This window comes from Balaenoptera musculus, unplaced genomic scaffold, assembly GCF_009873245.2.
Source record: "Balaenoptera musculus isolate JJ_BM4_2016_0621 unplaced genomic scaffold, mBalMus1.pri.v3 scaffold_124_arrow_ctg1, whole genome shotgun sequence".
NCBI lineage: Eukaryota > Metazoa > Chordata > Mammalia > Artiodactyla > Balaenopteridae > Balaenoptera > Balaenoptera musculus.
This window is the reverse complement of record NW_023503215.1, coordinates 1-12,045: the sequence shown is the minus strand read 5'-3', so window position 1 is coordinate 12,045 and position 12,045 is coordinate 1. Positions and strand designations below refer to the sequence as shown.

At 41.3% G+C, this 12,045-nt stretch overlaps 1 protein-coding gene across 1 annotated transcript; it reads right to left on the bottom strand.

Annotated features, from left to right (window-relative positions):
- Positions 1-261: 261 nt before the first annotated feature.
- Positions 262-11,680, bottom strand: LOC118889490 (contactin-associated protein-like 5). The gene is made up of 4 exons (XM_036841239.1): positions 11,477-11,680; positions 9,785-9,856; positions 7,377-7,550; positions 262-2,246 (listed from the first exon to the last, which is right to left on the bottom strand). Exons 1-4 carry the CDS (start codon positions 11,523-11,525, stop codon positions 2,221-2,223), a joined length of 321 nt encoding a protein of 106 aa, XP_036697134.1. The 5' UTR covers positions 11,526-11,680; the 3' UTR covers positions 262-2,220.
- Positions 11,681-12,045: the final 365 nt, after the last annotated feature.

Here is a 12,045-nt window from a genome sequence, read left to right as displayed (position 1 = left end):
TTGCTCTTGTACACATCTGAGCCAGGCGCACAAGCCAGAAAAAACCGTTGAGGGCTCAGAGAGCACGTGGCACCCCTTTTAAGCCTGGTGAAATCAACAAACCCAGGAAGTGGGAGGTTCATGTTTCTCCAGCATTCCCACAGGTCATGTAGTCTGGGAGTTAATGGTCTAAGGAATAAGAATGGGCACCAAGGGATTAATTGTGTGACTCTTCATTAACCCAAGAAAACACAGCAAGAGGCATTTGTCTTCCACACAAAATCATACAAAATTCTCTCTTTATTAAATATACATTATTTACAGTGTAAGTCTTTCTTCTGTACAACAGGAACCATAGAAAACAAAGAAATCTAAGGCTAACTTTTATTTTTCCCCATACAGTGTATTAAGACATGTTACGTGGTCTACAAAACTGACTTGGAACGAGGCAACATCACTTGGGATTCTGTTTCAGGAACAAAAATGAGAAGGTCAAAAGGAAAAGCTAGACTCCAGAAGATCTACAGAGCGAGGTGACCTGCTTTGTGCTTTTGCCGTAATAAGAATCTGACATCTATATTTTTGAAGAGGTTATTTTGTATTTTATTGTTTCCTTGTTAAAAATAATCTCCCTACTCTTTCCCATTCTTCAAAAAGGAGGACCACTATATGCCAGAACAAGACTGATTTCCCATCTGAAATGGACATTGTAATATGGTATCACAGGGCTCAGCAAACTGCAGCCCATGGACCAAATCTGACCTGTTGCCTATTTTTGTCAATAAAGTTTTGTTGGAACGTAGCCATGCCTCTTTGTCCATGTATGGCCCTCTTCCTGCTACAAGAGCAAAGGTGAGTAGTTGCAACACAGACTGTTCTATAAAGCTTAAAGTACTGACTATCTGGCCCTATACAGAAAAATTTGCTAGCTCCTTACCTAGCATATCCTGGAGGCAGACTTGTGGTCCCCCCCTCAGCCTGCATTCCTATTCCTGATGACACCTCTGCACCTTTTGAGCCTCCTCCAGTGCACCGAGGGAAGTGATAGCTCAAGACAGCACAGCATATCAGGAGGCCTGTCAACTACCAGATTCAGAAGGAGAACATTCTTGATGTTGGACCTCACTAAATACAAAGTCCTTCTCACCATATAACTATGCTGTTGTAAGCAAAGTTTGGTATTTTTGCATGAGTATTTAAGGCAGGGGAAGGTTACACAGGTTGACACTGCCCTTCAAAGAGAAGAGACTGTTTCCTGTGAAGACTTGGGGATGGGGTTGACTATAATGGGAAAGTCTGACTAGGCAGAAGCTCATTAATACTACCCCCTAAGGTGTCACTGAAAATTCTATTTAAGGGAAGGCCTTCCAAAGAGTCTGCAGGGGAATACAACAATCCTGTTGCTTCCTGTTTTCATGTCCTCTGAGGCTACTGTTGGCATCAGAAGCATGGAAGAATGTGATGCTCATGAAAATAAAGACTAGGATTTAATCACTAAAACAATTAGCTTCACCTTCGATCATGGCCTAGGATTACTCTCTTATTTTCTCCTGCCATTTTGCAAAAGTTCCCCTGTATCGCTGGGGAGGGGTGAAGAAAACAGTGTTCCCAGATAGTGTTGGATGGTGGGTCCCTGGCAGTATTCGCTGTCAGGGGGGGGGAGTATCATACCTCAACATCATTCTGGACTGCCTGTGCATGGCAGAACCAATGAAGGGGAGAGAAAGACCCCCCTAGGCTGATTTCAGGACCTCATGGCTTCTACCCATGGAGCTGCTGATTCAGGATAGTGGAGCTAGGGAGCTTTCTGACAGCTCCTTTTCCTTAAAGTTGTATCTGGGTATTCAACCAGGGCAGGTTAGATCATTGTGGTGATAGCTCTAAAGCATCCTGGAAAATTCCTGATGAAATAGACATCTTGGAAAAAAAAAAAAAAAGATGTAGCTGACGTAGAGCTGGGAAGGGTCAAAGATATCGTGCCAAGTTAAGTAAAGAATTCCTCATGCAAAGCCCATGATATTGCCTCTTTCCCTAAGGTGATGATCCAAGTGCATTAAAGAGACTCCTGAGTTAGGAGCCAGGAGAGTGGGAGGAGCTGCTGCCAGTGAGTCGCGGTGGAAGCAGTGACTTTCCTCTTGCAGGAAGGTCATCAGTTGTCTCCATGTGTCCCCTCTTCCTCCTCAACCTGTTCCCAGTGGGTGTGGTCAAAACACCCAAACCAACTTTTGCCTTCATCTTTGCTCACGTCTGTTCGGCCACTTTGTAGACTATAAACATTACAAAAGACAGACAATTTGCTTACAAAGTACAATATTTCACTAAAAGAAAAAAAGTGTGCTTTTCTGTTCTCCCTCAGAGTACCTTAGTGGAAAGTAACACAAAAGTTGCTCAAAAACAGAAAAAAAGAGTTAAATATGAAAACCTTCTATGAAGGCTTCAAATAACTGTCAACTCAAAAGGAAATGTGTCTCTCCCTGTCAAACAGAGATGTATGGAGAATGTCACAAAGGAAGCCTGAATAACAAACCTATTTTGACAAAGAGTTTGTGTAGGTGTGTGTTTGTGATTTTTTTTTTTTCCCCTTTAGGAGGTTCAGCTCTTTGGAATTTGTAAAAGCAGGGATGAAAAGTAAGGACAAGCAAAATCTTCAAACTAGATGGCTTAACAAGTAAGAGTGTGGGTGAGGAGATGGGGGGAGGGTAAGAAAGACCCAAGAACAGTATATCGAAGTAATTCAATCAGACTCTGTGTTTTTTAAAGAAAACGCTATCAAACTGCATGAGAGACATGAAATAGCACTCAGTTATCTTCCAAGCATTCTGAAAGTTTTGAGTTTGCCAACACCGTCTTCCTTTAACCACCTTTGCACCTGCAGGAATAAGGAAGACTCTTTATTTATTTTGTCTACTTGGGACCTCTAGGACAATGGGGGACTAATTATGTCCAACCCTTGAGGTTAAGGAAAAATGAGTAGCAGAGCTATACACTGTGTCTCAAATTCCCTTTGGCAGGCTTTTCCCAATTCCCAATGCGGTTTTGATGGATTGTAGCTAAGGGGGAATTCAAAGGACACCGGGCGTTGGTGGACAAGCTGTCAAGACTCTTTATAAGAAAGAATTCAACAGCCTGATTCCTAACTCTCTTAATGTCTTGGAGCTTCCCAGTGTAGCTCCTGTAACTGAATGAGCTTCCTGCAGAGAAGAGAAATATGTGATTTTCAGGATTGGAAAAATTCCCCCAGAGCAGAGACATGAGACCTCACTTAGATGCATGACACTTTGAGTCAATGAATTACTCAAAGATATCCTTCATTCATTCTCAGAGATCTTCCTAAATTGAGTCAAAATGGTTCATCAGGACACAGTAGGGTTTTAGGAGGAGCTGGTGTATGACAAAGACCCCTTAAGGAACGTCTAGAAGAACAAGGGCATGCAATAGTTCACCAATACACGGCAAAAAAGAACTGAAAAAAAAGGAAGAGGGGAGAAGTGGAGATTGCTGTTTCCTACCTCAAATACGGTCCCCGAGTTGTCACTTAGGTCTGATCCATGAAAGGAGGACTTTCAGAACCCCCCACCCAGAATTAAAACAAGAATGGAGAGAATGTACCCTCCCCAAAAGTTCTCTAGAGACAGGTATCATTTACTCTTACCCCTAAAGAGTCAACCCATCTCCCTCCACAGAAACACACCAGCGTAGATTGACATTTGCTTCGAGGAAGAGAAACAAAGCAGCTTACTGAAGGTGGAAGTGAAAAACAAGAAAAAAAATATATAAATATTTTCCAGAAAGTATGTTTCTTTCCGTCTCTAGCAAAGGTGTTACTAGAATGATAGTGTAGAACCTTAGCCCTATATTGTACAGCATTTTATGCATACCCCTATTACAACAATACATGCCTCCCCTGCTGGACTTTGGGCTTCTCAAAGGCAAGAACAAGACGTAATGTGTATGAATACACCCAATATCTAGCACGACCCTTGGAGTATTCGGTATTCAATAAAAACTTCATGAATGAATAAAGTACAGAACAATTTTTTTTCTTTTGTTCTGATCCTACTCCTGTGACCAACCCTGTGGTGGGCATCAGTCTGACAAAAGGTAGAAGTCAGGTGGGTACCATCTGTGTTATTACTAAAGGGGATAAAAACTGTTTTAAAAGAATCAGCCCTAGGATCCTTAAAATAAATATCACATTTGCAGTTCAGAGTACAGAAGGGCTAAGCGTTTCTTAAAAATATATCTAGAGAAGTGACAAATGTTTAATTCTGTAGACAAATTCTCCTGAAAACCATGGTGATCTAACCTATACACACACACAGAGATGCAGTGTTAAATATATATTTAGGGTAAGCAAATACACTGCTGCTTACATACATAGATTTGTTTGGTGGGAAGAGTATCAATGAAATAGCCCCCCTAGAATGTGAAATTGCACATGTATTTTTAGTTTTCCTGTAAAGTGTCCACATTCCATAAAATTGTTGGTAAACAGCAATTACCAAATAGTGAGGGTTAAAATGTAGGATTATGGAGATCCAGTTGGCCAGAGCATGCAGTCAGGAAACCTGAAGCAGAAAACTGTGGTTAAGGAGGCATTAGAATGCTTTCAAGGACTGTTTGTTTTAGATTATAATTGTTCAAAGATTGAAACACTCACACAATTCAACAATTACACAAAACTCCATGGATCTTGGTACCATGGAGGAAAGACAGGCAGAGTTCGCACTTCTTTGTCATTGCAAATTGTGTTTTCCTTTGGAGAGAGCAGCTTGCTTGCTTTCCATACACATACTGGTGAAAGTTAGTGTTCTCTGGGGTTATGAAATATTCCAACCCTGTAAAAATAATTCTTATTTAGCCCTGAGACTCTTCTTATAAGAGTGACGTGCTGATTGCACTGTCTTGGCATTCGTCATTAAGTCTGTGATACGCAGTATGTATGGATGGATAGTCTACAGATGTGGGGAGGTCTGCTGGTAGATTCTGTAGTGCAGATGTGACAAGGATGTAGCTTCCCAAATTTTTCACCCTGCAGAACCCCCCACAAGCCTATAAAAGTGGATGAGAAAAGCAGATCCTCCAAGGCGGCCTCTGTTAGTACTCCATTTCTTCTATCAATACTGGGTCAGCAAAATATAGTCCCTACTTCTCAGAGATTGAATAATGAGCAGTTCCAATTTTATTACTCACACCTTCCTTTTCCCTTCCATTTCGTTACTGGAGATGCTTTGGGCTAAACCCACTACACTTTATGGTGACTTTTATTTCAGGGGACGAAGGACTATGTCACCAAGCAAAAGGCTGATTTATATAGCCTTTTTATGGAAAGAGAAAATTCAGGAGTGAACATTGGAAATGGGAGAGAACAGGGCAGGAGGAAACAGTAAAGATCTTTCCTCTTATGAATGGATTATTCATCTTATTAAAGTTAGAAGGAAAAAAAAAAGTTACCTTTGTTAGAACCCCTTTAAAATAAATTTGCTAGCAAAAGGATATAATGGGAATGATTAAGTAAGAATCCACAGAAAAGTTTGAAAAGAGAGGGTGTATTTGGAACAACATCTTCAAGTTGAGAAATATGATTACAAATGAAATCCTTACCCCACGTGCTCTGACACTGAAAGAAAAGTCTGGAATAGACCTGAAATGGGATGAAGCTGAGGAGTTCCTCCTTGTGAGCCTTTTCATGCAGGAAAGTGTTAAATAGTCAGAAGTGACAGACACACGGAGAACAAGATGGGATGCAAATCGAGTCTGTCTTGTAAAGAGAATCAGCAAGTAATTTCCACGTCTGTGGACCATTCTATTCGCATTCCCAGCCTACTGGAGCATTTATATCCTTTCCCCCTTATCTTTTTCCTGAAGCTTGACCAGAGGCAAAGAGTGAGGAATATCACTACAGCAAAATCACCAGGATTCGTACCACCACCTCGTGCATGTGCCCAAGATAACTTCTTGAAGGAATGACTGTGTTTCACGGATGTTTTGGTATCAAAAGGGGCAAATACCCTGAAATGTGTCACTGCCTCGTCTGGGAGTTTATGCCTGCAGAAAGAAGTGTGTGTGGGGCCTTTATATACATAGGCTGAAGCGGATCTGAAAATGTGATGTGCTGTAGGACTTAAGGGCTCCTCTCAAATTAAGCAGTGGGGTCTCCCTGGAGCTAGTCAGAATGCCTCACACATCAGTTCATCCTAAACCTCCTAGAGAAATGGCTCAGTGGACAGACATGGATTATTATGTCTATTCTAAAATGTGAAACCTGTGTTTACTTTCTTCACCAGATCTTTAGTGAGGGGAGGGAAGGAAAGAATTCTGTTTGGTATTTCTTTGCTTTCATGCAGTTTTTTGTTTGTTTGTCTTGCTTTGTTTTTTGTTTTTGTTTTTCTTTAAAGCTGAGTTAAGATGGTTTAAGCTCTTTCATGGAACCAAGTGCTAATTTAGACTTTTATTTGAATTGCTTTTTGCTGCAGCAATGAGATATATATATATATATATATATATATATATATATATATATATATATATATATATATATATATATCAGTATAATAATCCCAGGAATAACCTAGTTAGCATTTCTCACAAAATTGGAAGAGGCATTTTTTAAGTTATAGAACATCTACTTCCTAGCAGCTTTCTTTTTACCTCCTAGTTTCAAGCGACTGTTTTCCATGCTTCCCCTAGGTGTGTGCTGTTCTAAAGTGTCAGCCCCGGGAGAGAGTGGTAAGAAAGGAACAAAGCAATAGCTCACGACTATCAGGAATCCTATATTTGAAAATACTCAGGGGATGAGTCAGAGCGAACAATGATGATGAGTTAGGGTAATGGGCTTCCTGTGGGGGGAAAATTAACACACAACAAACCTCTCTTGTTCCTTTTAAAGTGCCACTGACACAAACCAGGCCCTAGCATCTTCTTCTGGTACCCTGAGTTCCCTGGTCGGAGTGGACTTGAAATGGGGGAGGGTGTTGAGGATGACCGTTTCATGCCGAAGTCACAGAGCTCAGGTTCAAGGTAAGCCTGTAAGACTGAATGGTTGCAGAACTGAAGGCTGCATCTTAGAAAGTGGAAATATGGAACTGAATATGGACATGTGCACACATGTGTCTCTTCCTTGTCTAAAGTAATCAGTCTCTTGAACGATCGTTTTCACCATGATAAGTTTGTCACAGAGGAAGACAGTGGCCATAGCTGCCTGGTATTCTGGGCTGGTTCGAGGGGATAGATGCTGTGGTGAATGCAGGTATGTTCCAAAAATAAAAGGAAAACAGAGAAAGAGAATGACCAAAATGAAAGATAGGAGAAAGAGGAGAAGGAGAAACCAAAAATGAACAACAAAGGAAGAGTATGAGGTGGCCCTGCAGTTTTTCAGATGAAATATTCCCGCTTACACTCGCTCACTGTGTTTTGCAAATCATTGTCATTTCTAAAGGAACTGTCCAAATTTTCCGGATATTCCTTCTCCTTCATCTGGTTGGTACGATGTGACTGCTTATGCTGGTAAAGGAAGCGGCTCATGATGGCGATGATCGAGAAGATGATGAATATCACCACTGCTATTACTCCTGTTGAGAAAGAGGGACGAGAGAGAGGGAAATTATCACAGATCATCCGATCAAGAGAGAGAATTCAATGTAGACAAGAAAAGGCACTTAGGAGAAAGAAAGAAACAAACAAACAACAAACTCTGCCGCATGTCCAGAAATAAACACAGGCTGAAATGCGTTCAGGCTTCAGTTACAAAAAAACCTCTTTCAGGCTAGTGAGTGTGCAAGTCAGTTTCAATAAGAGGAAGTTTTATTTAATGGAGTAAGAAAGCCATCAAATAGATATGGAATCAGACTAGCAAAGGATCTCTTAGTAAATTCCTTCAAGACCTGCTTTAAAGAATGTGTCTGAATCATTTTTAATTAGCACATTTCTTTGTCACCTTGCAAATAAGTATCTTAGAACTACTTTAGCATCCTAGAAAAGAACACGCAGATATCTCACTTCCCAATACATGCTCTATGGATGTAAACTTGTTTATGGTATGTTTTTGCTTTGCTAAAAATGTTTTATTAATAATGAAATGCTTACTAAATATTCAGGTCATTCTACCCTGCTGTGCACGCTGCAAGGCATAGGCTCGTTTGAAGATGGTACCCCTCTGTCCTCCAGAGTCAACTGCAATGGCAAACTTCTACGCTGTTGTGTCAGATACTATCCTACTTTGATTGTATGTGATTTTACGGGACCTACTTGGCAAGCTGTCCTCACTGACCCTAAGGTCTTGTCCCTACCTTTGCCAGGAAGGCTCTTGAGAAGGGAATAGCAAAGTCAGCAAAGTTTACAAGGCAGAGTAAAACCAGGTAAGTTAACAAACCTAGAAATAAACTGTATATAGTGAGTGATACCCAGGAATGGGCTCCAGCATTCAGAGATGAAATACAGAACCAGTTTCTACTCTATTCAGGGTGGGAGGCTGTGAACCTCCAGGACTTTTTCTCAGGGGTTGGAATGAATTTCCTGCCTTAAACAGGCTCATAGAAGCCTGTACGTGGGTGGGAAAAAGTCAGCAGTCACAAAAGTCTTTTCTCCATTTGTCAAATGAGAAATTATAGGAAGAGAGACAGGCACCAGATGGTTTCCTATATTTCTTGTCGCCAAACAAAAATCAACTTGGACTCTTTACCCTGAAGCAGATATTCAGGTCAGACATTTGAAGAACTTCCTTAAGGAAAGGGTGTGTGTGTGTGTGTGTGTGTGTGTGTTTCCTCACAACCTTATTGTAACAATGCACTTCTGTGCTCCCCTTGCCATTTGTCTTTCCCGTCTAAAACACTACTCACTGGCTCTATTGTTACCTGTTTACCCAGCCCACCCCGCCTTGCCCCCGCCAAGCTGTGAGATCTTGCAGGGCAGCGTCCGTGTCTTTCATCCTTGTATTCTTGTACTTAGCGCTGGTCCTGACCCATAGTGGGGGTTCTTTCCATAGCCGTTAAATAAATGGTTACTGTTGATTTTTAAGAGCAGAACTCCATCTGGTGTGAATTAGTCCATCTAGCCTGCCAGAAAGCAGAGATGGGGCCACCTGTGAGGACCATGGTTCTCAGATGGAAATGAATTCTGTCTCTCACAGGCATCTTACACTAAACAAGTTTGGGATTCATTCCGTGTTGCAAGGCCCAGATGGAAAAATCAAGCTCCTGGAGGCAACAGCCAAGCTGAGGCAGAATACAGAGCAGTGAGGCCAAAAGGCTGTGAGAAAATGGAAAAGCAATGGGGGCGGGAGGGAGAGCGGAGCTCACAGCAGAGCGGACAAGAGCTGCCTCTGTAACCATATGTGCTGCTAGATCGGAAACTACAGTCCTGTGGGCTTCACCGTGCTCATTAGATCCACTCAGTGGAGAAAAGCCAACAGTACTACAGCTTTGCCCATCTGTCTGCCCCAACATGACTTTTTCCCATATGTAGTTTTATTAGTTTGCTTTGTGCTTTAGGAAAAATGACAAGTGGATGAGATCAACAGGATGCACGCTGCCTGTCTCGAAGTAAATTATCCAGCTCTTGACTATGCGCTCAGCTGTCTGGTGGTTCAGGGAGGGATCCCTTCATGGAGCTGCTGGTGCCGGGCTTGGAGGGGAAGGTGCCTTTGATCATCCCAGCATGTGCGACTATTCATGAAAAACCTCACGTTCTTAGATCATGCAGGGTTCTGGGTGCTGGATAGCCACACTGAGGAAGGATTCAGGTAAGTTCCTCCAGAGCACAGAACCACTGATGTCTTTTCTGCTTACAGCCACAAAGAACGGTTTACCTCCGATGAGAGCCGAGTCACTTTGCACTGCGTTGGTGAGTGGTCCCCGCTCATCTGTCTTCCCAAGAAGATCTGAAAGGTGTAAAAGACACTCAAAGTCCTAGAAGGAGGTCTGCAATATGGCGTTGTGATGACACACCTGCATATTAGACCAGGTGCTCTCAAATAGTAGGCATTTTGGAAGGAACCCAATCACACCCAAAAAAGCATTTGAAGTATACTGCTTACACCCCGTAGTTTCATGACCCTGTTCGTTTCTATGTAAGTTGTAAGATAAGAGGTTAAAAGACATGATGGTGGTACTCTGCTCGTATCTGCCTTGGCCCACAGCTTACCTCTCAGCCTACCCTTGAAGTCCCTTTATTCTTTGCTGGACAGTTCCTATGCGTGTCAACCGTGTCAACGACTTCTTCCCTCAAGCACACCTGCCTCTGCTTCAGAGGTTTCTTTAATTACAAGAGATTTCTGACTCCATTGGCAGGAAAGGGCAAAAGTGATGGTGAATTAGCACCCCCAAGAAACCCTCACACATTTTACTATATGTACATTAGCATATACGGTATAAAAAAAAAAGAGCGTCCAGTTTGAAGGCACATAGACCTGGTTTCAAATCCTAGCTCTGACACTTATTGGTCTGGTGACACTGAGCTACATACATTTTTAAATAGCAATCTGCAAATGTATTAAAGGGGGTTAATAATCCTATAGGTATGCATATAGTGCACATAAAATTGTCAGGACCTATAGCACCTATCATTAGTATTGCTGTATCATTTAATCCTCAGGAAATGCCTACAACATGATTATAATTTTTCCCAATCTCACAGATAAGGAAATTATATCGAAGCCATTAAGTAACCTGCCCAAAGTTGGGTAGTTCATTCATGGAAGATTCAGAACTCCAATCAAGGTTAGCCAAGTGTCGTATTCAGGTTCTTTCTAGGATACATAACTTACCATTGCCAAGAAAACACCAAGATTGGTGATGAGCAGGCAGCAGCAAAACTCTGTGCCCTTTCTTTGCTTGTAATTCATAACTTATTCTGCAATTGATGACCACACCTGATTAAAATAAATCCTAAGAACTCTCCAAGACACCTAGGATGACAGTGACTAAGAAAAGAAAAGGTATTTCAGGAAGCGGCAAAATAAGAGAAGGTATATGGATGGTAGTCCTGTGGGACTTTCCTTTTATCAAGGAAGGTCGCTTTTAATCACATGAATTGTATTACTGATAGATCAACAACCAGCCTGCCTTCCTGACCCCTAAACTCTTTAATCCTCAGAGCAGCAACCACTTAAACAGTAGTGAATATATATATATATACATTTTCAGATTGTTATTCAAAAATGTATGTAACACAATGTCACCAGACCAATAAGTGTCAGAGCAAGGATTTCAACCCAGATCAACGTGCCTTCAAGCTTGATGCTCTTTTTTTTTAATAACATATATGTTAATGTACATGCAGTTAAACATATACACATATATCTATTTCTAACTACTCATCTTATTAAAATTAGGATTATCTAAACATATTAAATATCACTAAGAAATCAGTCATAACTCTTAACCACCTGTAATCATACAAGGTAAGGAATTGGGTAATATTAGCCTTTAGCCTGGAAGCTTCTTGAAGACATCAAAGTAGCACTGGTGCGAGACGTTCCCTTGAGTATTTTCTTGCACACCTGATGAAGAATGCACTGTGGTCACTGCATTCACATCCGAATCCATCATCGAGCCACAGCTGGATTCTGTCAAGACCCCTTGGATGGTTACAGGTGCGGTGGCGGCATGGCGCAGGGCTGCCTTCAGTGGTGCTATATGGTTGTATTGGACTGAAGCCAGACAGCCAACAAAACCCAGGGTGTTTGCTTTAGCAACTTCAGAATCCAATCCAAGATTCTCTGCAACATGAAAGACAATCAGTTTTTTTAAACTATGCTCCATATCTACTTTCAGTAATGTCTGAAATTACAGAAGCTACCTCGTTATATTTTGAATAAAGGAAATTGTCCCCCATCTGTCTTCATCTCCTCTTTCCAAACTCTACCCCCGCTACCAGTGTCAGTATATCAACCACATATCATAGAAAATTGCTAGGGCTATATTGCTTTGAGATAATGTTTCAAACTTCTAAATTTTCATTCATGTATTTTATGAACTGTAACGAATACTTAGTAAATCTCTTCTACACTCTAGATGTTTTATAGAATTTAGATCATTATCTCCATCACCATTTATTTATGGATTCTGG